The 26,871-nt window shown below is 43.4% G+C and overlaps 2 protein-coding genes across 18 annotated transcripts in view; both read right to left on the bottom strand.

Annotated features, from left to right (window-relative positions):
- The window catches only part of ERICH3 (glutamate rich 3), a gene marked incomplete at its 5' end in the record, with an annotated part of 97,199 nt that extends 93,927 nt beyond the window's left edge, over positions 1 to 3,272 (bottom strand). Inside the window, one exon of the mRNA XM_084851638.1 lies at positions 3,232 to 3,272. Within this exon, the coding sequence (XP_084707764.1) occupies positions 3,232 to 3,272 (41 nt within the window). The remainder of the gene's footprint in view (positions 1 to 3,231) is intronic.
- Positions 480 to 26,742, bottom strand: CRYZ (crystallin zeta). 17 transcript variants are annotated; one of them, XM_084852211.1, is made up of 10 exons: positions 26,616 to 26,742; positions 21,021 to 21,137; positions 19,084 to 19,236; positions 17,351 to 17,514; positions 15,746 to 15,797; positions 12,386 to 12,535; positions 10,201 to 10,302; positions 10,017 to 10,112; positions 9,426 to 9,555; positions 480 to 3,430 (listed from the first exon to the last, which is right to left on the bottom strand). In XM_084852211.1, exons 2-10 carry the CDS (start codon positions 21,129 to 21,131, stop codon positions 3,324 to 3,326), a joined length of 1,065 nt encoding a protein of 354 aa, XP_084708337.1. In that variant the 5' UTR covers positions 21,132 to 21,137; positions 26,616 to 26,742; the 3' UTR covers positions 480 to 3,323. The 17 variants fall into 17 exon arrangements, with proteins under 17 accessions (XP_084708337.1, XP_084708335.1, XP_084708333.1 ...); XM_084852209.1 differs by lacking the exon at positions 480 to 3,430 and adding an exon at positions 3,441 to 8,541 and having other exon boundaries at positions 26,483 to 26,742; XM_084852207.1 differs by lacking the exon at positions 480 to 3,430 and adding an exon at positions 3,441 to 8,541 and having other exon boundaries at positions 26,570 to 26,742.
- Between the last annotated feature and the right edge of the window lie 129 nt (positions 26,743 to 26,871).

Raw genomic sequence — 26,871 nt, 5'->3', positions numbered from 1 at the left:
AGACACCGTATTGCGGTGGTTCCGGTCCTTCCTCTCCGGCAGGTACCAGAGGGTAGCACTGGGAGAGGAGGTTTCAGACCCATGGCCACTCACTTGTGGGGTGCCACAGGGTTCCATCCTCTCCCCGATGCTATTTAACATCTATGTGAAGCCGCTGGGGGCTATCATCAGGAGGTTTGGGGTGCAGTGTCATCAATATGCGGATGACACGCAGCTCTACCTCTCATTCAAATCTTCACCAAGGTTGGCCGTAGAATCCCTGTCCAAATGTCTGGAGACGGTGAGTGGCTGGATGGGGAGGAATAAGCTGAAGCTGAACCCTGACAAGACCGAGGTACTTTTGGTGGGAGACAAGAGGAGGCTGGGGAATGTTGACCTGGTGTTGAATGGGATACGGCTACCCTTGAAAGACCAGGTCCGCAGCCTGGGGGTCATTTTGGACTCCCAGCTGTCCATGGAGGCTCAGGTGTCAGCTGTGAGCCGGACAGCGCTGTATCAACTCCATCTGATACGGCGGCTGCGCCCCTTCCTTCCCAACCATCTGCTCCCATCGGTAGTACATGCCCTGGTCTCCTCTCGTTTAGACTACTGTAATGCGCTCTACGTGGGGTTACCCTTGAAGACGGTTCGGAAGCTACAGCTGGTACAGAACGCGGCAGCTCGCCTGATTAAAGGCAGCCGCCAGCGAGATCACATCACTCCTGTGCTGAAGGAGTTGCACTGGTTACCAGTTGTTTTCCAGGCCAAATTCAAGGTGTTGGTTTTGACCTTTAAAACCCTATATGGTTCCGGCCCAGCCTATCTTAAGGAGCGACTCCAGCAACACCAGACAGGCCGCTTAACAAGATCAGCCTCGGATGGCCTTCTCTCTGTCCCATTAGCCAGGACAGCTAGACTGGAGGGGACGAGGGAGAGGGCCTTTTCTGTGGTGGCCCCCACTCTGTGGAACTCCCTCCCTAGGGAACTCCGTCATGCCCCCTCTTTAATGAGCTTCCATCGTGCATTAAAAATGTGGTTGTTCAGGCAGGCATTTGGGGTGGGTTAGGGTATTTTAAAAAAAATGTTTATGGTAAAATTTTATTGTTTTAAATTGTTTTATGGTGGGTTGTACATCGCCCAGAGTGGCTGGGTGACCAGTCAGATGGGCGATTAATAAATTTAATAAATAAATAGTTCACCCACATTTTAAAAAAGGAGAGAGTACTACAGGGCCGAAAAAGGAGCAGAAAGGGGCTACAAAAATGATCACTGGGCTTGAACACCTTCTGTTCGAGGAAAGGTTAGGGGGACCATGTTAGAGGTATATAAAATTATGCAGTGTACAAAAAAGTGGATGTGGAGGTTTTTCTCAGAGGTGCAAGTTCAGTAATTTTAGACTTTGGACTTAATGGCCTTATAACCTGCCCCTCCCCCTTTAGATGCTAATGTATGACTTCACTTACTTCAAAATGTAGTAAGCCAACCCTTCTGCATTTGGGGCTGTCATGCTCATTTAGCTGTGTGGCGCCCTAGCCCACCGCCCCAAAGTCCTGACCCGATGGCACCACTGAGTTTTCTTCTTTGCTTTCTTCTACTACAAGTCACCCAATGACTTGGCAGCCAATGCACAACAGACAAAATAAAGTACTTCTTCACACAATGCACAATGAATTTATTGGATTCACTGACACAGGATCTAGTGATGGCTTTAGAGGGGGATTAGATAAATTCATGGGTGAGAGGTCTACCAATTATTAATCATGCTGGCTATATAAAGCCTCCATGTTTAGGGGTAATATGCCACTGATCACCAGATGCTGAGGGAACAGCACCAGCAGAGATCTCCTGCCTTCACACCCTGCTCACAGGCTTCTTGGGAGTCATCTGGTTAGCTACTGTGGAAAGCAGGGTGTTGGATTAGATGGACCTTTGGTCTGCTCTAGCAGGACTCTTATGTAGTCTTTCTTCACCTCACCCTAGAGGGCAGAACACACACACACACACACCACTTGACTTACTGAGTATCTGAAGTCAGTGCAAGATGAGAACTCCCACTATTCCCCTCAGCCTGGGAGGAACACAAGAGCTCTTTCTGACACCCCCTCAGAAAGAAGGTGTCAGAAGTATTTGAAAAGTAACAAGACTTCAGCCCCCTTCACATGCTAGTTGCATGAAGGGGGTCCATGTAATTAAAGGGGGCAGCAGGCCTCACTGCTGGCCCTAGCCCCAAAGTTGCATGCCTCTCTGCCCCCTCCTCGACATCCATGTGTTGGTGTCTGAGGTGATATGTGCATAGCCTTCCATGGGAGGTGGAAGCCGGGGTGAACAACGTACAGCTCCTGAAGAGGACTACATGCATAGGTTGCCCCAGCCCAGACATCCATACTCAGCTCATGGGCACCAGGGGTGGAGAGCTGTATGACCTCAGAGCTGAAGCCAGCAGCACAGCCCCAATGGACAGACCTCCTTCAAGTGTTCGTATGTGTAGGGGAATTTCTAGTGCTCAGATTCCAGTGTTCAGGAAAGAAGCCAGGGATTTACCCCTGCAGTTGGGCCTAGCCTAGAATTCAGCATATCAGACAAGACTCCAATCCTTTCTTCTGGGTGGGCAGGATCACAGTATGCCCAAATTTGGGCTGCTACCACCACAAGACAAAAAATGTGGCCTTTGGCTTATCACCAGTCATCCCACATCAGAAAGGTGGCTTTGAGGACAGATTTGAACAGGAGGAGGGAGCAAGGTGGCACCAGTTAGAGGAAGAGGGTTCTACACATTGGGGTCAGTAAGGAAGAATGGGCAGCGTAATGGAGCAGGGCTTCTTTGGTCAAGTTAGGGGGCTTGAGCTATAGTAGCAAAGGTCAGAGGCAGGGGCATGAGGTAAAACAAGGCTGCCCAAAAATAGGGTAGGGAAAGACCTAGAAAGCTTTTAAAGAGTAAGGACAAGGAGTTTGTGCTGGATATGGAATGGGTGGGAAGGCAGCAGAGCGGATGGTCCTATGGTTTAAGCAAGGGGAAAAGTACATGAATTTGGCAACAGAATTTTGGATAGAGATGAGAAGTCAGGGGGAAGGTCAGACAGAAAAAGATTGCAGTGGCGCTAGCAGGAAATGATCTATTTTTAGCCAAGTGACAGAGAGGAATGGGCCGGGGTTTGCAACCTTATACAAGAAGATGCAACACAAACTGGCAACTAGTTGGATGCAGAGAGCAAGGGAGAAGGAAGACTCAAAGACAGAGCCAAAGTTTTGCACCTGGGCTGAGCAACATCATCACCATTTCGTCTGTTGATAGAGGGAGGGATGGAGAGGAAGGTGAGAAGGCTTGGAAGGAAAACTTAAGTAGCTCAGTCTTCAATATGTTGGGTTTGAGCTGAGACATCCAAGTGGTTGTTCTGAGGGTATACGATACAGCTACCTGCTGAAGCTAAGCAGGTTTGGGTCTGATCAGTGCCTGAATGGGAGACACATGGGAACCCATTAAACAAACAAACCTCAGATATTTCACCTTGAGTTCCATGATGGAAGGCAGGACAAAAATGTACCAAATATATCAACGAGGCAGGCAGAGATATAGGACTAGATGGAAAGGGAAGAGGTTGTGCTAGAGAGATACAGCTGGGTCTTACCATAGGGGTGGTACAGAAAGCCATGTAAGTTGATAATGTTACTCAAGGAGAAGATGTAGACAAGGATATCGGGGCAGCAAGAACACAAACCTGATGGCTCTATTGGTGGTAACAAGAATGTTTGTTCTTGCTTGAAACAATGGGAAGGAAACCATAGACAAAAGGTTTCACTGGTACCTCTTGCCAAATGTCCTCTTCCTTTGATCCATCTAATAGCTCTTCTTTTATCTTTTCTAGTCTCTACAAATCTCTTATTGCCTATTTCAGTGGAGACAAGGGAGATGACATGATGCTGTGAAAGGTGAAAACCGCACCCATTCTTAAGATTTTATCAAAGCATTGACACCTCTCCAGTTCAATTAAGTGTGATTAGAAAAATGCAGTGGGGCCCAGAGAGGCTCCATACTTCCAACAGCCTTCATACTTCCAGTGCAGTATATGTGGTTGAGCCCACCAACTGGTAACTGGAGTTCCGCTCTTATAAAAGCTGCAGCAGATTTCGCAACCCCAGTCCATATGCTTTAATGCCTACTAACACCTTGTTCCAATCTCTAACGGAGGCATGAGAGAAACAACTTTGGCCTAAGCGAGATGAAAGTGGAACTGAACCTCATCTGCAGTCCCATCTCCTACCTTCATATTTGTTCACAAAGGCCCCCAGAGTGAAAAAGCTACCCACAGTGCCATTGCTCCATGTTATCCAACCTGGAAGCATACATTCTTCTTGAATCATTTATGTATTTGTACGTATCAAGAAAGGGGACGGCAGAGGATGAGATGGCTAGATAGCATCACCGATGCAACGAATATGAACTTGAGCACACTCCGGGAGAGAGCGCAGGACAGGAAGGCCTGGCGTGCTATGGTCCATGGGGTCACGAAGAGTCGGACACGACTGAACGACTGAACAACAACAAATGCATCAAGAACTTCAAATTTATACAAGGGCTGGAAAAGTTCCAAGTACTAAACAAAACTGATCTGCAATCTTAAGAATTATATTTCAGCACTTCATGTTGATTTCACTGCAAGTACAAGTTGTGGTCTGATCCATGGAACTGTAGCACAATATACAGCATTTCATATGTGACAGTGGGACAGCCTTTTCACTGCACAAGGCTGAGCAGACATCAAACTCGCAGGATGTACTTTGTTTTTTACATGAACCCCACAATCCACTAACCAGAGTCAGGTGCAAAATAATGGAGAGGAGATCATATATGTAGAATTAAGGAACAGAATGCCCCCCCCCCTTTTTTTTTTAGTATCAGAACTGAGGTCACAGTTCTCTCACACACAGATACACTCCTGATTTTCTTTACTTTAATGCCTAAATTAGGATAAGGGAGCTTTTTGCTGTTGCTATTGTTCTGCAGTTGGGAGTTATAAACCCATGCTGATCTGCCACAGATGGCCCAGTACATCCCATTCTACTTCCTGCCTTATGCAAAGCCTATCCGTTTTTAGGGAAACAACAAATGAAACAGGATTAGTTTTCACTTCAGTATAAACTAATTCTCCACACCTTGACACTTTCACTACAATGTATCAATTCAGTTCTTCTGATAAGTGATGTTTCCCCCTAATGCATTAATTAGATTGTCATCAGTTTATTGCCTTCATACAGTTCAGAGGAGCTCAAGGCATTTTAAACAGATTGGCTGTCTCATTCATTGTGAAGGGAAGTTTGTCATTATAGCCCCAGTAAACAAAATGTAATGAAACAGGAGTTTAAACAACTGATTAAGAAAGAGGATTTTCACCTTCCTTGAGGTAATATCTCTTGAGTGTCTCAGGTAGAAAGTGTGAAATTGTGTTTTGGCAAATACTGTTACAACGATTTCCCCTTTCCTTTTCTGGCAAAAGTGTGGTACATCTCATCATTGTAGATAAGGAAAATGTTAAAGGCAACACTAGTATGACACCTTCTGGAGGAAGTAAACAACCTCTTCCATGGTTCGTTTAACACAACTACTAATAACCACACCAAGAGAAACAGCAGAAGGTCACCACTAATTTATCAAGCATATGTAGGCTAAATATTTAAAATACATACATAAAGTGTCCTGCCAACATTGAACTTATTTGTCAAAGCCTCAGCCCACCATGTTCTCCTTCCACCTGTATTCTCTTCTGAGAGTAAAGTGTGAGCAGACTACATCCAAATGGCTCTGGAAGTTCATAGAAACTAGACTAAATGATGCAGTCAAGTATGTAAGTGAATACCTTTAGGCTGCAATCCTACAGCGCCTAGGAGCATGTCCCAGGGGCCACAGGATATTGTGCACTTCCCCCTCAACAGGAGCGAGGGTGTGGTGGGGAGTTCTGTGCAGAGGCCTTACCACGACAGTGGCGGACCATTCCACTGCTGTGGCTGCCCTGTCGGTAGCGCTTTGCCAACCATAAGGGCATGAAGCGGGTGTTCCAAGGGCACATCAGGGGAACCTTTGAATTCATTATCTCCTAAGCCTCCTCAGTCTCCAGCTACGCCCTTGGAATACCAGGAAAACCATGACAGCTCTGGGACCGGCATAGTGATTCTTCCTCTTATTGGAGGCAATGGGAGGGACATAATCAACAAGAAAAAGGGGCAGGTTAAAAAAGCCACTGCTTTTGCCCTGGTCAGTGCAGGTCCAACAGGGCTTAGGAACTGGAAGTTCTTAAGTCATGGATGCTCCCTCCCTCCCCTCCCCCATAGGATTGCTTGGTTAGCCTGGCAACCAACGTAGTTATCCTTGAGTGCTTCTCTTCCAACCAACAATACACACTGCTACAGGAGAACACAGAGAATTTTCTTTAACATCAATCCCATCAAGCTTTTTTTTCCTTGCTTATCTATTCACTTGATCAGGAAGCATTTTTATTTTATTTCATTGGATTTCTAAACCACCCTTCAAATGCCCTTCACCGCTATTCAATGGAGAGGGGTCTCCTACCGAAACCACAGAAATGTCTTATTTCCCATCCTTCCAGCCTCGTCATGTTTCAGAAAGAGGAGTTTGGGCCAGGTTTCCTCACTATAAATTGCCTCCCTGCTTTTCCAGCTGACCCAAGGCCCTGCCACTTGGCATCTATTGCCTAACAGTCCATCCCTCTTTCCTTCATATTTGTGGTTCCTAGCATGAGACAATTAAAAAACAGAATAAAAAGACATAAATGAACGTACATTAAATTGCTTCTCTTACATAAATTTATATCTGTAGAAGCACCTAGATCAATTCCAAAATGTGCCTTTTAGTAAACAGTACTAGATGCCCTAGGGATGGTGGTACTGATGCATCTATTTACTGACTGCTTTTGACCCAAAGAGAACTTTTGAGGCTTTAACACTACATGGCATGTAGCACAGCCACTATTTATTGCAGATATGGTGGCATCCCTCCTTAGAATGCTGCAGTGATGGAATAACATGGCCATATGGCTATTTAAGACCACAAGGACATTGGTCAAGTCCATGCACTAGCACACCTCAACAGTAACAGCAACTAAATCAGCCCTATCTGTAGCATGTGTAGGTGTATTCTCCTACTTGCTATGGTTAGAATAGCACCTGTATATTGATAAATTAGCTGCATTTTACCCATCATATTTCCACTGCTACTAATAACTATCATCCCAAATCCAAACAGCTGCTAGTTGTTCTTCCTAAGTGATCTCATCTTCTGAAATGATTTGTACTGACAACAGCACAAGCTACATCAGGGGTAGGCAAGCTGGTGCTCCCCACACATTTGGGCTACAAGTCCCATAAGCCCCAACCAGCATAGCCAATGGTCAAGGAGTATGGGACTTGTAGTCCAAAACATGTGAAAGGCATCAGGTTGCCTTCCACTCTGCTGTGTAGATAGTCTGAAGGCTATAACCTCTAAGCTTCCACCTTCCAAAAAAGATTCTCATCTCAGTCACCAATGCTTGATTCTGTGGGTTGTATCCAATGTTAGTCCTACTTGGGACTTAGGTTAGACTAAAAACCAATCTCTCTAATGTGCTCAGATGAACCAAATAGTCCACTAGTACAGCTACATTAGGTAACATTTAATAGGAAAGAGGAATGAATGAATGAATGAATGAATGATTTCAAGATAGGTCTAGGACTAATTTTAGGAAAAGAAACGCACCAACCATTTTCTCTGGCTCCAAGCTTTTTAGCCATGCACCATATAAGATAAACAGCCCTAAGTATATCAGGCATATGAAACAGAAAACCAAATGAATTCTGTAGACAGCTATACACAGGGCTGAAATCTGGATAAATTAGCTCAAAGGCTTGCTCTGTGTCTAAAGAGAAGGCTACCGTTCACAGAAGGTTAGGCTGTGGCCATGTGTGGTGAATATGGACCTAAATTAGGCTGGACTTTAGTTCTGGGGTTGCTGAAGAGGATGGGGCTAAATCTGGCTTCTAAGACTTCCTGGGAGAAAGAAAGAAGCAGGAATGATGGGATTACAAGATCAGGGAGAGAGAAGAATGAATCATTTTGTGCAGGGTGCCTGGGGGAGTGTGGCTTCAGCAGTACATTGTTGTTGTTCAGTTGTGTCCGACTCTTTGTGACCCCATGGACCATAGCACGCCAGGCCTTCCTGTCCTGCGCTCTCTCCCGGAGCATGCTCAAATTCATATTCATTGCATCGATGATGCTATCTAGCCATCTCATCCTCTGCCGTCCCCTTCTCCTTTTGCCTTCAGTCTTTCCCAGCATCAGGGTCTTTTCCAGGGAGTTTTCTCTTCGCATTAGGTAGCCAAAATATTTGAGCTTCAGCTTCAGTATCTGTCCTTCCAATGAGAACTCAGGGTGGATTTCCTTTAGGATTGACTGATTTGACCTCCTTGCAGTCCAGGGGACTCGTAAGAGTTTTCTCCAGCACCACAGTTCGAAAGCATCAATTCTTCGGTGCTCAGCCTTCCTTATAGTCCAGCTCTCACAGCCATACGTTGCTACTGGGAAAACCATAGCTCTGATTATATGAACCTCTGTCGGCAAGGTGATGTCTCTGCTTCTTACTACGCTGTCTAGGTTTGCCATAGCTTTCCTCCCAAGGAGCAAGCGTCTTTTAATTTCATGGCTACAGTGATCACAGTGTGCGGTGATCTTGGAGCCCAAGAAAATAAAATCTGTCACTGCTTCCATTTCTTCCCCTTCTATATGCCAGGAAGTGCCATGATTTTAGTTTTTTTAATGTTGAGTTTCAAACCAGCTTTTGCACTCTCCACTTTCACCCTCAAATGATCAGCAACTGTACGAATTGGGATTTGTCAAATGAATATCCTGCTAGCGATATGGCTTTCTATAGATGACGCACCTTACTGATGAGCTTCATTGCATGAAGACAAAAAAATGATCTCATAGCTCTATCTTTCTCTATATATATTATTTTGAAGGAACAAGGTTCAGGAACAACAATCTGTGGTCAGTAAATACAAACAGCCTCAGTCAGTATGTGATACTGTTCTATATAGGCTGAAATGTATATTCAGCATTTTTGTGGGGAAGAGAGAAGCGGAGCATGATACAGCTGTACCATTCAGAGTCAGAAGAACATACATCTGTTACAAGATCCACAGAAGAATGAGCAGCATAATGTTGTTTGGGGCAAGCCAAAAATATGAAGCATTTAATCCTTTCCAAGTTCAAATAAAATATTTAATGCATTTCTTGTCTAAATTAGTGCCTATCGCATCTGCTGTATATTTTGTCTGAATCACATTTTGTGTACTGTTCTAAGCGAGCTGCATAAACACTGTGATCAGCATTTCTATGACTACTGCTGAGGCATTTAACAGCATGATTTAACATGTAAGAAGCACCATCTTCCCCAAAGCACCTTGGCTGTGGATTAAGTCCTTGTGAGTCTCTGCCACCTTCTCCATTGGATACTCAGGGCCTACTACTGGTTTTAGCCAGCCAACATCTATGCCGGCAAGAAGCGATGCTGCACATTCCCGCATCTCTTCCTAAACAGAGGAGACATCATTTAAAATCAAGCATTAGAGAAAAATATTTCTGCTGCTTCCAGAAATCAAGTTCATTATTCTATACTACATGGGGGGAAGTGTAGGCATGGATTCAGGGTACGCAGCCAAAACTCTGCTTGTGCATTGGTGCTTTCCCACCCCCTCCTACCCACTGAAATTGTATAAACTCAATGAAAAAGAGTTGGGAAAAGGCATGGATGTTGGGCAGGCAGCCGCACTGGGAGTGGGGAATCAGCAGATGCCCCTACCCAATTTATTCCAATTTCCTCCCTCCTACTGTCCCCAGACGGTGAGATTGCATGTAAGTAACTAATGGCCAGAAGAGAAGGGAGGCAGGGAATAAAGGCCATGTTTTGGAGTCAATCAGTTGAGGCTGTGCTACAGAAAATGTATACTAGCCAATCTAAATGAATTATGTAAATGCGTGATTTGGTTTTTACCTTAGATGCAGAGTACAAAGAAATTCCTCTGATACTTGATTCTTTCTGCATAGTATCCCTAGGGTTTATCTCAATGGGACCCCGACTACCCACTATCTGTCACAAAAGAGATGGAAAAAATGAAATATTTAAAGTGTAAAATTCTACAGTAAGTTCTCATTAAAAAGGTGAAGCACATGCTTACCATCACTCTTCCTCCATTTGACAGGAGTTCCAAGTCATTAGCAAGGTTGACATTAGCCAACATCTCTATTATCACATCTATGCCTTGGGCACCAGCTACTTCCTACACGATAAATAGATTAGTTGTTCAGCATCACGAAAACGTGGAATTCACAAGTTCTTGTCTTTCATATCATCCTTTTTATCAGGAGATACACAAAGCTTCTTGCAAGCATTATAAAATGATACAATAAATTAAAATACATAATACAAAACAATAATAAAAACACTAGAACCAGAGAGTTACAAAAACAGCAAGCAAATTAAAAGAAGAAAACATCAAATGGAGGTGTAAAGTCAAATACTGAAAGCAGGCAGAAGACTGAAAAAGAATGTGCCCAGGAGGTTTCCATGAGGAGAGTATTTAACACCTGCAGTACCACCACTGAAAAGGTTCTCCCATATAATCTTACATGAAGGTGAGACTGCGATCAGAGACTCTGTTCTTAACTGGTGGGTAGGCTCACCTATGTCACAATATTAAGACATGATAAAATCCCAGAGTTTTAACTTCACACTAAAAAGTAACAATCCAGGTGAAGACCAGCTGGGCTTCATCTATCAGCTGGAGAAGGAGCTTGCTTCTCCCTTCACAGAAAGAACACTCTGCTCCAGCTGCCCTAGGATTGAGAAGTGAGGGGAAGCACATGCTGAACTTTGCTACCCGCCAGAGGAACAAGAGCTGCTGAGTCAGTCACAGCACCACTATCCAAGCAAAACCACCAACAAGGGAAGATCAGCCTGGCCCCAGCTTGATATAAATGCCTACTTACAACCCATCTCTTTGTTTGGTACTGTCAAACTGATCTCCCTCCTCTGACATTTTATTGACTTGGGAGAACACAGAGCAGGAAAAACTTTTTTTATCCTGAAAAGCAGGATAAAAATAAAATTCTAAAACATCCAGAAATCTCTTAAGCACATACTGTTGCATTAACCTCAGAAAAGGTGGACCTAAATCCTTCAGGATTTAACAGTGAGAACAAACGTGTTAAAAGGAGCCCTTTACATAGTGACCTACTCATACGAACAAAGATAAGACATTAATGGCGTAATCCTATGCATGTTTAAGCAGACAAAAGTCCTACAACGAAGTTCTCTAAACATGCATAGGGTTGCGCCCTGAAAGTATGTAAGGAAGTACATGCCTTGGTTTTTCTTTTAATCATTTTTTCATTAGGTATCACTTCACACTTGTAAAATATTAAATATGTTGCATATATGAACTAGTAAAGCTATTTGTGAAATTGTCTTTGAAGTCTAAGTGAGGGTTTAAACAAATAAAAATTTATAGTATTCCACTGGATCCATAACACATACATAAACATCAGAATTAAGCACTAGGGCCCCACATGTACCCCCCCCCACACACACACACACACACCAAATATATTGTGTGACAGGGGCATACACTGCACACATACGCCTGATTTCCCATGATCTTTCCACCTCTGTTTTGAATTCCACAAAATCACAACAATTTTATAGAACATATTGCTGCAGATGCCACATCACAATAGGTTGAATCCAGCTTTGTTGTTCCACTGATAGAAGTACTTCCATCAACAGAACTGGGAGGGAGGGGAATTCCCCCTCCCCGCAACCTGAAAATCAGCTCTGGGGGGCTGGAAAACCCTTCAGAGCAGATTTTCGAGTGGTGTGGAGGGCAGGAGAGGGGTGAGGGAACAGAGAGAGAAAGTTTTACCACACCAGCAGACTTCCACTAGCATGAGGCTGGATTTAACCCATTATGCCTTAAGTGTGTTGAGAGTGATGAGAGGCCCATATATGTAATAATCTAATGATACCAAACTATGTGAACTGATACCAAAGATCAATTAAAGGCAGCTGTATAAACATGCTACCAGCACTGACTCATCCATAGCATTCTTCACAAATTCATTCAAAAACAGAGACACTAATTAAATTTAAAAGACTTTTGATTAAATAAAGGATCTTAAATACAGTTTTAAGACTGTAATGTCCACTTTGGAATAAGACCCACTAAACTCACTTACCTCCAAGTAAACATGCATAGGGTCATGCACGAAAGCTGCAATCTGTATCTACTTACCATGGAGTAAGCCCCTTGAATTACCTAGAATTTACTTCTGAATAGATCGGCATAAGATTCAGCTGTAAGTTACCTTAATTTGATCCAAGTAATCCTTCTTCCTGTGATTAAATACTTTGTGGGCTCCATTTTTCAAAACAAGCTTCATTCCTTCCTCAGTTCCAGCTGTGCCCAAGACCTTCAAGCCATAAGCTCGTGCAATCTGGCATGTTGCCACTCCAACCTAGAAAATTGAGAGTATGAGAGAGAGAGAAATGTAGTGGACAAGAAGTGTTGAAGTTTGCAACAGGGACATGTTAAAATAGCATAGTCATTCCCCAATACTATCATGACAACAATCCTTTTGAATGAGACACTTTGAATAGCAATACAATAGCAGCTCCTTAATAACTTTTACCAAGTTTGCCCGAGCTCCCAGTGCTTTTAAGATTAACCATTAGATCTGCACAAACAATATACTGTTTCTCTTAGCAGTGCTGCAAACAACGGCCCTGAAACAAGATCAGGGAAATCAATAATTAAGCCAGCCAGCAGTACATGCTTCTCCTTCTCCTTCATAGAGGTAGATTTTACTATCAGCCCAATTACCACTATAACACAACACCCAGTCTTCACATTTCCAATGCACCATCTACAAGCTACCTCTCCCTAATATTATTCTAAGCCACCCTTGGGAACCACACTTTTCAACATGGGAGGCACTTTTCTAAGGACTAGAAATGGGTAAAAACTTGCCAGCAGGTGACTGCCAGGTCATGGTCCTTCCCCTGTTACAGGAAAGCAATAGGGTGAGCTCACAGAAAAGCACCTCACATGGAGCCAAGAGACACTTCCTTTAAACCTGACAATAAAATGAACAGCCAGCAATGGATACAAAAGAAGTCTACTAGTGTAGGAAGGACTGTAGCTCAGTGGAAGAGCACATGCTTTCCATGAAGAAGCTCCTGAGTTTCATTCCTGGCATCTAGCAGTAGGGCTGGAAAAACACTTGGCTGAAACCCTGGAGAGCCACTGCCAGTCAGTGTCAACAATACTGGGCTAGCTGGACCAACGGTCTGACTCAGTATAAGGCAGCTTCCTGTGTTCCCCTAGTAGCTGCTCAAAAGAAATAACTGTATTTGGGAGAAAGGACACTCAACTATCTATAGAAGGAGCAGGCAACTTCGGGAGCTCCAGGGGGCGTTTTTACCACCCCAACACACACACCCCAGCCTGAATGCCGAGAACAAGGGGGAAATGCAGAAAAACAAATGGCGTCCAGACATGCTATGAAGCACCAAAAGAGTCAAAATTAGCTTGTTTGCTTTGGACCCCATTTTGTTTGCGCACATACATATATACAGTCATGTGAAAAAGAAAGTACGCCCTCTTTGAGTTCTATGGTTTTACATATCAGGACATAATAAAAATCACCTGGTCCTTAGCAGGTCTTAAAATGAGGTAAATACAACCTCAGATGAACAACAACACATGACATATTACACCGTGTCATTATTTTACAGAAATAAACCCGAAATGGAGAAGCCATGTGTGAAAAACTAAGTGCACCCTTACTGCTTCCATAGGTATGAAAAGCCTAAGTAGCAGCCAGGTGCTGCTAATCAAATGCCCTTGATTAATTGATCATCAGCAAGTGTGACCACCTATAAAAGCCAAAGTGTCAGGTGTTTGCTGGTCTCAAGCATTCAGGTGTGTGTTAACACAATGCCAAATAGTAAAGACATCAGCAATGATCTTAGAGAAGCAATTGTTGCTGCCCATCAATCTGGGAAGGGTTATAAGGCCATTTCCAAACAATTTAAATTCCATCATTCTACAGTGAGGAAGATTATTCACACGTGGAAAACATTCAAGACAGTTGCCAATCTTCCCAGGAGTGGATGTCCCAGCAAATTCACCCAAGGGCAGACCATGCAATGCTCAGAGAAACTGCAAAACATCCAAGAGTTACATCTCAGACTCTACAGGCTTCAGCATGCTAAATGTTAAAGTTCATGACAGTACAATTAGAAAAAGACTGAACAAGTATGGTTTGTTTGGAAGGGTTGCCAGGAGAAAGCCTCTTCTCTTTAAAAAGAACATGGCAACACGGCTTAGGTTTGCAAAGTTGCATCAGAAAAAATCACAAGACTTCTGGAACAATGTCCTTTGGACAGACGAGACCAAAGTGGAGATGTTTGGCCATAAATGCACAGCGCCACGTCTGGCGAAAACCAAACACAGCATATCAGAACAAACATCTCATACCAACTGTCAAGCACAGTGGTGGAGGGGTGATGATTTGGGCTTGTTTTGCAGCCACAGGACCTGGGCACCTTGCAGTCACTGAGTCGACCATGACCTCCTCTGTCTAACAAAGTATTCTAGAGTCAAATGTGAGGCCGTCTGTCCGACAGCTAGAGCTTGGCTGAAATTGGGTCAGGGAACAGGACAATGATCCCAAGCACACCAGCAAATCTACAACAGAATGGCTGAAAAAGCAAAGAACCAAGGTGTTGCAATGGCCCAGTCAAAGTCCAGACCTCAACCCAATTGAAATGCTGTGGCAGGACCTTAAAAGAGCTGTGCATAAACAAATGCCCGCAAACCTCAATGAACTGAAGCAATGTTGTAAAGAAGAGCGGGCCAAAATTCCTCCACAACAATGTGAGAGACTGATAAAGTCATACAGAAAACAATTCCTTCCAGTTATTGCTGCTAAAGGTGGTTCTACAAGCTACTGAATCATAAGGTGTACTTAGTTTTTCACACATGGATTCTCCATTTTGGCTTTATTTCTGTAAAATAAATAATGACACTGTGCCATGTGTTGTTGTTCATCTGAGGTTGTATTTACCTAATTTTAAGACCTGCTAAAGACCAGATGATTTTTATTATGTCCTGATACGTAAAACCATAGAACTCAAAGAGGGTGTACTTTCTTTTTCACATGACACTGTGTGTGTGTGTGTGTGTGTGTGTGTGTATGATTTGTGAGGGGCTGTGGGTGCCACATGCAGACCACCCCTGATGTATAGCAACCAGAGCAAAATCTACCAACATTGATTTCTCACATGTTTTCATGACCATAAAAAGCAATATTTAGAGTCCTCACATTCACATTTTTTCCACAGCCTTGAGGATTAAACACCGTATCATGGCCTCAGAATTTCACACAGCAATATTTAAAGTCCGGACTGTGTGATGCTCACAAGCACAGAAGAGGAACCACCATCATTACAATTATCCTCAACAAGCACTCCTCAGATTCTTTCAGGAGAGTTTGGCAAAAGAGCTCTGATATTTTTTAACTCTCCCATATCATGTGGATCAAACTATGGAATGTACTATGAGTAGAAGAAATCAAGCACGTTGCTCTACTTTACAATGTTAAAAGCATTCCAATCAGAATTAGTCCCCTTATATACAAAGGGTGACTTTCTGAAATACTTACTCCTCCACTTGCTCCATGGACTAGCACGGTTTCACCTGCTTTTGCAGATCCTCTGGAAAAATATACAGAACATTTTCAACATGAGAAGTGTTTGACTGCATCACATCATCCAGCCAATGGCGTAGTTGTTGAGTAAATTTTTTTTTTATTCAGTCAAGATTAGAGATGTGAAGGCCCAGAAAAAAAGGGTAAAATTCAGAAAAAGGGTGGTTCCGTTCCCTACCTCCAGAACGATTTTTTGTTTTTTCCTGAAGAATTGGAAAAATTGAACAGCTTCGTATTATGAAATATTTTCTTTTAGAATTTAAGACAAGGTGTTTATATATTACCCAGCCTTTAGTCTCCCCAAAAGATTTCTAAAAATGATGTAATAAGACTTATAGAAAGACTAGAGATGTAAAATGTCTGGAAATAATGAAGATATGGCAGAAAATGTTCTTTTAAATCCGCCTTAAGATTCCCAGCATGGTTATTTCTTCCATTCCTTATTAAAATTATTGATTTAATGTATCTTCTACTGATAGACATGTAGGGATGCTCAATTTCCCAACATGTGAGTAGTCACCACATCATAGTATGTAAGAAAATGTGCATTCTTGAAAGTCTGGGTTTGTGTTTCTGAGCTTGTTCTGGTTAGATGCTGTAGCACTCAGTTCATATAGTTCTAATCTAAAACCCACATGTGAGGGAAACACTGTAGGTTAGCCCACCACTGCCATCAGATGCACTGAAACAGCATATGGGTTAACTTGTGTTTCTTTTTTTAAATAAACTTTGAGGCTTGGGTGTACAGAACTTGCTGCCACAGTTTGTTTTTTACTGAAGTTCTAAATTAGACTTCATCAGTAGGGAATGCTGCCTCAGCTATAATTCTTCTGGCTTCTAGGATGATTCAGATGTTTCAGGGTCTACTTGATGACGTTCCCTCAGGTCAGATATCCAGTAAGAACCTGCAATATGTTATGTCTAATTTGGTTTGCTAATAAAGCTATCGTGTCTGGTATTCAATATGTCTGGATTCTAATTCAGGAACAGCCCCACAGTATTCTGGGTCTCCTTCATGACAACAACAGTGTTGACGTGACAACCACTTAATTACACGCAATAGTTACAATATGGTTAATGTTATGATCACAGAATAACCCTGTCAATGAAGCGATAAGCAAGATATATGGCATTACTAAGAAAAACCAGTGCATGCTATATATCAGCCTTCCCCAACCCGGTGTCTTCTAGATGTGTTGGATTACAGCTCCCATTATCCCCTGAGAGCATGCCAATGACATTGTGAAACAAACAGCCATATAAGTGAGATCATAACCCCTGCTAGCAGCACTGCCAACGGAACAAGTTTGCACAGAAGCTTCCAGCAGCATCTGCAAAGATTTTTTCATGCTGTTACTCTGTATCATAAGTATCCTCTTTTCCACTCAGGCTCAAAACAAAAGAGTGGCATCTCACAAAATGACCACAGATCTGGTGCATTAAGGAATGAGGAATTAATGGGATGAACTATATACTACAGAAAACCTCAAGAAAAAAGGGAAAGACCAAAAAAGCCTGTATTTCAATGGCTGAAAAATCAGTTTAGTATGTAACTCTTACTTTTGAAAGAGAGCATGGTATCCAGTAAAATAAGGAATCCCAATAGCTGCACCTTGCTTGAAGTCCAGTTTATCAGACAAGGAAAAGACTGTGTCAACTGATGCAACAGTATATTCAGCATAACCGCCAGAAATGGTATCAGTGGTAAAAACCCTGTCTCCTTTCTGGGAGGAGAAAATAAATGCACAAAGGTGAAGCATTGTGCCAAAATGTTTTCTGTAATTTGTCTGTAAAACTAAAGAGACATTTTCATAATAAACAAATAACCTGTTATAGGTGAAGTAAACATGACAGGACGACAGCAACATTATACGAGACTAGGTGTAGGTGACACATGGCCTGAAGTCCCCACTCCACCCCATCCCACGCCCCACAAATCATTTTTTTTATGGTGTCCATTGCAGTTATGGAGCATCCAAACAGTGTAATTTAGCTTGTCTGCAAGCCACTACAGAGGACCAAAAGGGTTAAATTTAGCTTGCAAGCAAGCTTAATTTAGCCACTGTAGCATTCTGTAGTGCTACAGAGAGGTTTGCTGCCAAATTTCAGCAGCAAACTGGTGATTTGGGGCCTTTATTTAGCTTGCCTGCACCCCGCAAACTGAGTGATGCCCCACAGAATGTGGCCTGCAGAAGAGGCCCAGGGGGCAAAAATGCCCCCCAGACCTCTGGAAGTTGTCTACATTAACGTACTACACATTAGGCAATCTTGTAGCACAGGGGAGGACATGTCCAGTAATCCTTACAATAACAGGATAATGACAGATGCACCATTCCAGAGTTCAGTACTTAACAAGAAGTTATAAGAAACATTTCAGGTAGCTCTTGATGTCTGAAAAACCACCTACTTGGACTATTTGTTTCGCAAGACAAGTTCTTGGCACAACACCTTACATGTGGTCATCACAAACTCAAATTCTGGGTTCCATCCATTACACTGGTGGAACAAGTTTGGTAAAGTGGGTTCCCCCCTCCTTTTCCTCCAGTAGTCCCTGAAGCCCCCTCCCCCAAATGCTACACAGAGGGTCATCCATATACTGGATGGGGTGAGCTGTGGGGTGGGGAAAGGGATTCCCCAAAGATCAGGCAGAGGCACTATCTGTCTGCTAGTGGAACAATACTGTTAGATACAGCTCAGTGAAAATACGGAAAGAACAACATGCTCAGGACCTTCAGAATATGACAATGCAACTGAAGCTCATACCTAGAAGCTCACTTGTGGGTGCCTTATTTTCATTTTATGTATGACAGTTTAAGTAATCACAGAGCAAGAAATCAGGTCTGTAAAATGTTATGAGTCTTGTTGTTCAGAGAAAGAGACAGCTTCTCTGCACAGAATGTAAAATGACTTCAGGTCATTATAATGAACTTTTTCCCCAAGCAGCAGTCCTTAGTAAGTGCCAGCTGCTGGTAGTATTACATCAGAGGTAGCAAAAGAACAGCCAGGATGTACCTGTGCCTGGTGTAATTTAAGTTTCCAAGACTACACATTAAAGGACATTTGACTGTTTCATAAAGAATGACACACTATGGCCAAACTATAGCAACGAACCAAATCTTACACTGAAACTGGGAAGCAGGAGGACAGAAATTCAGAAGCATGTGACAGACAGAAATCTTATCTAAGACAGAGAAACAATCCATCTTAGCCCCAAGAGACCATGCTTAGTTGTCAAACCTTAAATTGTATTGTTTAAGAGATAGCAAATGGTCAACCAGCTTAAGACGGAATACCTTGAAACCAGCTACATTTTCCCCAGCTCCTTGTATTACCCCAGCCACGTCTGTACCAGGTGTGTAGGGCAAAGCTGGTTTTCTAACAAAATTCCCAGAACAAATGTAGGTCTCCACTGGGTTAATGCCACATGCGTGAACTTTAATAAGAACCTGGAGAAGAAAATGGTACAACAATCATTGAACAATTAAGACCAAGAGCAACAGAGGCACTGTTATTTGTGCACTTTTGTTGAATGTAAAAAATACCTACAAAATATGAACAGCACAAACCAATTATAAGATATTAAAAACTCAGGACTTTTTTTATATCAGGAAGGCCAACATCCATCCCGTAAAGCACTTGTATCCGATCCTGTTGAAACAGACCCACAGATAAATATAAAAGCTTTATCAGTACTTACGCAGCTGAGTCTGGCAAGCAATGCCAACTTGAGGGGTCAGTATTGCCTGTCATGACTCACTGTTCCATGGGATTTTAGGCTCCATTGGGAACTGCCTGGATTTTATCTACCACACAGCCAGAAGTAGCCCCAATAAGCAGCATCAGAGACCTTGTTTCTGAAATCTTCCTCCTCAAGAATAGGTTGAGTTCATCAAGCCATGCAGCTGCAAGCAATGCAAGCAGTCTCTCCCTCCAATAAAAACAGCCTCTTCCTCCAAGACAAGCCTGGTATTAAAGGAAGACCAGACAGGTGCTACAACCCCTCCTTTAAAGGTACCTTCTGTGCTCAATACATTATCTTCCACTTCTTAACATTACAAAAATAGAAAGACATTGTATTACAGGAAGGATTTATGAGGTACCAAGGTAATGCAAGATTATGGCTTGGGTTGTGTGCAGAGCAAGCCAGAGTGTTTCTGTCAACCCACAATCAGCTCTCATTAATTCCCCACAAAGTCGTAAAAATGGGAGAATCAGCCAACTGCTTGGGGGAAGGTATTTAGTGAGTCTGGGAAGTGCTGTAGGATTCATGTGTCTGCCCCAGCACTGCTGAGTTTCTCTCCTTGCCCTGCTTCTGTCCCCTTCAGGCCCCGCTCTTGTGGCCAGTGGCAGCTGAACCCCAAGTCATCCATAATCCAGGTACTCAAAAGTTTCTCACTGCTTCATGAGCAGCAAGGTGCTTTTTCAAGCCCCTGATAACTTTGTGCTTTGGTATCCAATGTCCAAATACACCAGGGTTTGGGTGAGGCAGTTCTCATTACAGCTGGAGAGACTTTTCGGCATTTATTTCATTTCTATACCGCCCAATAGCTGAATCTCTCCAGGTGGTTCACAACAATTAAACCACAAAGTGCAGCATAAAACAATACAAAATATGAAAGCTTAAAGGTAGTGATGAGGTAAACTTGGAAGGTGGTGAGATGAATTCCTTATCCCGTATGTATTTAAGGAATGCCTTTACAGACCTGTACCAAGCTCACTACCTCACATAAAGGGATAAGGCTATACTATATTTGCTGGGGGGGGGAGGGGTTAATAAAGTGACAATGGTTCAGGTACAGAGCAGGACTTGCACTGAAGTGGCACCTGTCCTCTGGAATGCCTTTCCAAAGAGAGACTAACCAGGCTACTTCCTTGCTTTCCTTCCACTTGCAGGTAAACACATGGTTTATTTATATTTTCCAGAGGCTTTTCTTAGCTGTTTTATCATTTCTGAATGCTGCCACTGTTTTCCCATTCAGCTGCAGCTGCCATTATTTTATTCATTTTGGTTTGGTTTTTAACACTAGGTGTTATTCTATCAGATTTTACGCTGCCTGAAAATTTCTTTTATTTAATGTTAGTTTAGGCCACCTTTCACGGTAAAACCCTTAAAGTGCAAATCACTTTGTATCTTCTTTACTCGAGCAGAAGAAGTTTCTAATAAACATTACATAGTAGTAATTCTAATATTCAGGATATTTACATTTCAATTTAAGGCCTTTGTTTTTACCTGGTTCTCTTTTGGAACTGGCAATGCGATATCTGACTGCAGCTTAAGCACTTCAGGTCCACCAAATTCAAACACTTTGACAGCTCTCATCACATTTCTCCCTGTTGCCATGGCAATCTGAAAAATCAGAGATAAAACACAGTATCTTAATCTCTGCTGCCTTTTCCACTTCAAGGAGAAAGGTTCAAATGACTTGCTCTTCAGCTGAAATTTAAATCAGAAGTTCACCATCCATTTCATTCTGTTCTACAGTACCTTTGGATTTTATCTTATAAAATTCTAAGCCTACACGGAAGGAGAACTACCATCACTGTGGAAAAGAAGCAAACCAAACATGGAAGAGCATATTCAAACAAGATGTACCAGCTTGGAAATGATCTCCTTTGTTGCATCATCAGATGGATTTATCACACGTTGGGGTTACCCTGGCCTTTAAAAAATAATTATTAATCAATCACCGTTTTAACAGGGTAGTGTTATAGAACAATTTAGAAGTCAAAATCAGCAAGCTTGCCAACTCATAGATAAAAGTCAACCTACATTAACTGTCTATCTAGCAGGCAAAATAATTTGTTAGCCCCTTTTCTTACTTTTGGGAACAAAACAAAGCAAAAGCATTCTTACAGATTAATTATAACAGACACAATATTAGTAACTTTAATATTATTGTTCAAGGTATATTCTCAGTTCAGCCCACATGAATTCCATCTATATGGCTATATAGGGATAAAGAGAAAAAAGTTTCATTGACAGACAGTAGGGGGCAAACTTGCATCTGTTCCCGTCTCTTCCCCAGTGGCCGCACCCCATCTACAAAGTTAAGACAGAGTGTTGGAAATCTAGTGAAACTACGGGCTTGCTTATACATGAATGCAACATCGAGTGATGACTTGTAGATCTGGGATGGCTCATTCACAACTATAGACAGAACTTTTTTTTATCACCCAGTGTCACCTCAAATGCAATACTGGCCTTAAGAATATTAAGCAGCAATCTCCGTTATGCAAATTAGGAGTGTTACATGAGAACAAATCTTTATTTTCATTTGTGAAATCTTGGAGAACATGTTACCTTTCCATTCCCCTTTTACTTCTTCTACCGCCATGTCCTACACCTATAAACATTAGCATTTCAGAAGCTGCCAGCATTAGTACCCCTTCAAAATCAGTGGGACTTAGATGCAAATCATTTGAGTGCCAGGGGCATAACAGAATTCATCTTGTTAGAGAACAAGCCAAATAAAGACAGAAATGGATTACCTTGAAATCATTATGACAGAGCCTGAATATTTTTCACACATGTAACAAAGTCTCATATTTCAACACTGCTCAGCAACCAAAATAGTCAACCTCAGATGCATGAAGTCACTAGGTTACTCCCTTCCCCTTAAATCAGAGTAGTCGTTAGGACGTCATAATTAAACATGACTTTCTGGGCTTCTCCCCTGAATTTTAAACAATCAAATAGCTGCCTTTAGCCACAATTCTGAAACTATTTAGAAGTTTGTAAACACCAAATAATACAAAACATCCTGTAATTTTCAGATTTTATTACAGCATATTAATAGCCTTCAAAACATCAACAGGTTAGAAAAACTGCAACTCTGCTGAATTAACACATTTACGTCACCCTAACCCTCAGATTCCAAAATAACATTGCCAGATGATTGTTTTAGAAAACACAAGCAGCTCAGCCTATAAAAATAGACGGAGTATGCAATCTTTATTCCAAAGTCCAAAAAAAAAAGCAGACCACAGTTCTGAAAGATCCCTTTAAAAAAAAAGTTTTAAGTTGGGGTCTGGTAACAACTTCCCTTCTGCTTTGTTAACTGTATACAAATTCCAAGACTTTTCCACTATCTTCCCATTTAATAGCACCATAAAGTCACAAACGTATGCATATTTAGACAGAAAAAGTCCTACAACTCCGAGCATTCCACAGTGAGCATGGCTGGTTGGGGAATGCTGGAAGTTATAGGGCTTTTTTTTCTGTCTAAACATGCATAAGATTACACCCTTAGACACTTGTGCCATTACTAACCACATTACAGTATGGCAACACAGGGATGTGTGCGTGGGGGGGGGGGGTCACCTGTTGAATTTCCACCCACTAAAAACAAAATAAAACATAGGAGCCCTATTACAAAAGCCCTATCAAGTAAAGGAAGCCACTAATCACTGAATTCCACGCATTACACACAGAGGTGAGGGAGCATTTAAAAAAATGTTGTTGTTGTTGTTCAGTTGTTAAGTCGTGTCTGACTCTTCGTGACCCCATGGACCATAGCACACCAGGCCTTCCTGTCCTGCGCTCCCTCCTGGAGTGTGCTCAAGTTCATATTCATTGCATCGGTGATGCTATCTAGCCATCTCATCCTCTGCTGTCCCCTTCTCCTTTTGCCTTCCATCTTTCCCAGCATCAGGGTCTTTTCCAATGAGTTTTCTCTTCGCATTAGGTGGCTAAAATATTTGAGCTTCAGCTTCAATATCTGTCCTTCCAATGAGCAGTCAGGGTTGATTTCCTTTAGGATTGACTGATTTGACCTCCTTGCAGTCCAGGGGACTCGTAAGAGTCTTCTCCAGCACCACAGTTCGAACGCATCAGTTCTTCGGCACTCAGCCTTCCTTATAGTCCAGCTCTCACAGCCATACATTACTACTAGGAAAACCATAGCTTTGATTAGACGGACCTCTGTCGGCAAGAGGATGTCTCTGCTTCTTACTATGCTGTCTAGGTTTGCCATAGCTTTCCTCCCAAGGAGCAAGCGTCTTTTAATTTCATGGCTACAGTCACCCTCTGCGGTGATCTTGAAGCCAAAGGAAATAAAATCTGTCACTGCTTCCATTTCTTCCCCTTCCATATGCCAGGAAGTGATGGGGCCAGATGCCATGATCTTCGTTTTTTTAATGTTGAGTTTCAAACCAGCTTTTGCACTCTCCTCTTTCACCTTCAACAAGAGGCTCTTGAGATCCTCTTCGCTTTCTGCCATTAGGCTGGTATCGTCTGCGTATCTGAGGTTATTGATAATTCTCCCGGCAATCTTAATTCCAACCTGTGGCGGTGTTTCTCATGTTGTACTCTGCATATAAATTAAATGAGCAGGGCGACAATATACTGCCTTGTCGTACTCCTTTCCCAATTTTGAACCAATCGGTTGTTCCATGTCCGGTTCTTACTGTTGCTTCTTGACCCTCGTACAGGTTTCTCAGGAGACAGGTAAGGTGGTCTGGTACTCCCATCTCTTGAAGAATTTGCCACAGTTTGTTGTGATCCATACAATCAAAGGCTTTACCATAGTCAATGAAGCAGAAATAGCTTTCTGGAATTCTCTTGCTTTCTCCATGATCCAGCGAATGTTGGCGATTTGATCTCTAGTTCCTCTGCCTCTTCGAAACCCAGCTTGTACTTCCGGTAGTTCTTGGTTCACATACTGCTGAAGCCTAGCTTGTAGGATTTTGAGCATAACTTTGCTGGCATGTGAAATGAGCGCAATTGTACGGTAGTTTGAACACTCTTTGGCATTGCCCTTCTTTGGAATTGGAATGTAAACTGACCTTTTCCAGTCTTGTGGCCACTGCTGAGTGTTCCAGATTTGTTGGCATATTGAGTGCAGCACTTTAACAGCATCATCTTTTAGGATTTTAAATAGCTCAGCTGGAATACTATCATCTCCGCTAGCTTTGTTGTTAGTAATGTTAGTAAAAAAAAAAGTGTTGCACCACATCAAAAGCACTCCTTCTGTGATAAAACTGCAGCTTTCCTGATGACCTTAGGAGAGCCAGAAGTGAGACAGTAGAGCCCTGAGGTAGCAGGACAGACAGCGGGTGAGGATGAGAGTTTAAGCATACATATTATACCCTCGCACGCCTCCCTGCAAGTAGAAACGCAAGTCAGCAGGGAGGCCCTAACTAAATTTTCTGTTATGCCCTTAAGATGCTACAAGACGCTTCGCTGTTCTCCCCAATCCATTTAGCTTTTTACTTTCCCATTCTGCTGCACTTGTAGAGGCACCCTAAAACTTTCTTATTACCTCTCGCTTCCCCCATCTTATCCTCGGGCCCTATTTTGCAGCACTCACCCCCTTGCCGTGAAAAGACATGGCACCAACCAACCTGCGTCCCTACGCCTATTTAACTCGGCGCACTTGCGCAATGGGTCTCTTCCGGTTCCCTCAAAGCCCCGCTCTCCTCGGCAATCCCTAGAACCCTAGTGCGCAAGCGCCAGCAGAACCAGCCCACTCTTTTGAGGCGCAAAGCGTCAACCAGAGCGAGCATGCGCACTAGAACACGTCCGCGCTGTCGCCGCCGCCTATCGCAGGTCGAGATTCATAGGAGATCGCTTGGACAAGCCTCCCGCGCTGTCCGTATATATCGTAATAGCTGCGTAGCATTACGAAGAAGCAGCCGTTCAATGGGGCTTACTCCTAAGCAAGAGTGCATTGGATTGTTGCCATGCAGCCCGATTGTATGCGCGTTTACTGAAATACAACCCCCCGCTGCTATAAATGGGACCTACTTTAACATTTAGAAGCCTTCCCCGATCTGGTGGGAAGGGGCCGCAGTTCAGCGGTAGCGTACCTGCTTTGCATGCAGATTGAACCAGGTTCAATCCCCAACATCTCCAGGTAAGGCTGGGAAAACTCCTGCCTGAAACCCTGGAGAGCCGCTGCCATCACTGTCAAGAATACTGGGCTAGACAGACCAAGGGACTGATTCGGGGTAAGGCAGCTTCCTATATTCCTACCGTGCCCTCCAGACGGCCAGTACTGGCTGCGAGTTATGGGAGGTGTAGTCCAACACAAATAGAGGGTGCCCGCTTCTGAGGAAGTTTGCCCTATATCCAGCGGTCCCCAGCCCAGTGCTCGCTAGATATATTGGACTACATCTCCCATAATCCGCCAACCAGTGGCTGGCGTAATACCTCGAAAGCGTGCATTTTGGGGTGATCTTTTGAGTTGGCTTAATAAAGGTATTAGTTATACTATATTGATTTTTTTTTCTTATGGCCGACACGGCTGACTTTGTTTTCCTAAATAAGTGTGCTTGGCATTACAGCCCTGGTTGACTCAGAAGCAAGCCCCGCCGAGTTCAGTGGGGATTTCTCCCGCTTCGGTATTCACGTCGGGACTGTGGTCTTGAACCACAGCCCTCTGCATACTTATCTGGGTGGACAGAGCACAGTGGGGCTTCCGTCAGAGTAAACCCGCCTACGACCGCGCTGCTCGCATCTCTTCTTCTGCGTTCCATCTATTGCCTGAAGCGCCCGCCGGGGAACTCCTCTCCGGCTCTGCACAGCATCAGACCGAGAAACCTCTGCCCTGCGGGATCCAATGCAAGCGCCAACCCTCCAGTCCAGCATTTTGTTTTCCCCGTAGCCGGCGCGATACCTCTAGGAAGCTCGGAGCACAAAGACGCGCAGCCTAGAGTCGAGTCGAAGGCCAGTCGTGCTCCTGAAACACCTACCTCGCCACCCGCTCTGTGTTCACCATTGCATTTGGCCAAGCCAGGAGGCTCATACGGAATGGGTTGTTGTATCCAATGTTAATCTACCTTAAGTCCCATTCATTTCCGTGGCTCTACTCGAAGTAAAACTAACCCTGGCGACCACCCTGGGGCTGCGGTCTTCTTTGCGCACTCGTCTGAGACGCACGCAGTGGGACCTTGTTCCCGAGTAGACATGTATCCCCACGCGGACTGTTTCGAGAGTAAGTCCTGCGGCATTCAGCGCATGCGTACGGAAGAAGCGCTCGGGCTCCCAAGTTTGTCCCAGGCGCGCTGCCGTTGGACTAAGATGGCGGCGCCCGCGGAGTGGCCGGGGCGAGGGCCGCCATTGCTGCCGTCGAGGTTCCATG

This window comes from Heloderma suspectum, chromosome 4 (genome assembly GCF_057233095.1).
Source record: "Heloderma suspectum isolate Gila_16-S chromosome 4, 16-S_ref, whole genome shotgun sequence".
In the NCBI taxonomy this organism is placed as follows: Eukaryota; Metazoa; Chordata; class Lepidosauria; order Squamata; family Helodermatidae; genus Heloderma; species Heloderma suspectum.
Note: the sequence above shows the minus strand (reverse complement) of the source record. Positions and strands in the feature narration are given on the sequence as shown.

What these genes read in the sequence shown, in the direction of transcription:
- CRYZ (XM_084852205.1), bottom strand. Translation starts at nt 24,622, where the DNA reads ATGCCAACAAATCTGGAACACTCAGCAGTGGCCACAAGACTGGAAAAG. An exon ending in AAAATGTAGCTGGTTTCAAG is followed by an intron (nt 17,515 to 19,083) that starts GTATTCCGTCTT and finishes TTCTCCTCCCAG; the next exon opens with AAAGGAGACAGGGTTTTTAC. An exon ending in ATTACTTGGATCAAATTAAG is followed by an intron (nt 10,303 to 12,385) that starts GTAACTTACAGC and finishes TTTATCGTGTAG; the next exon opens with GAAGTAGCTGGTGCCCAAGG.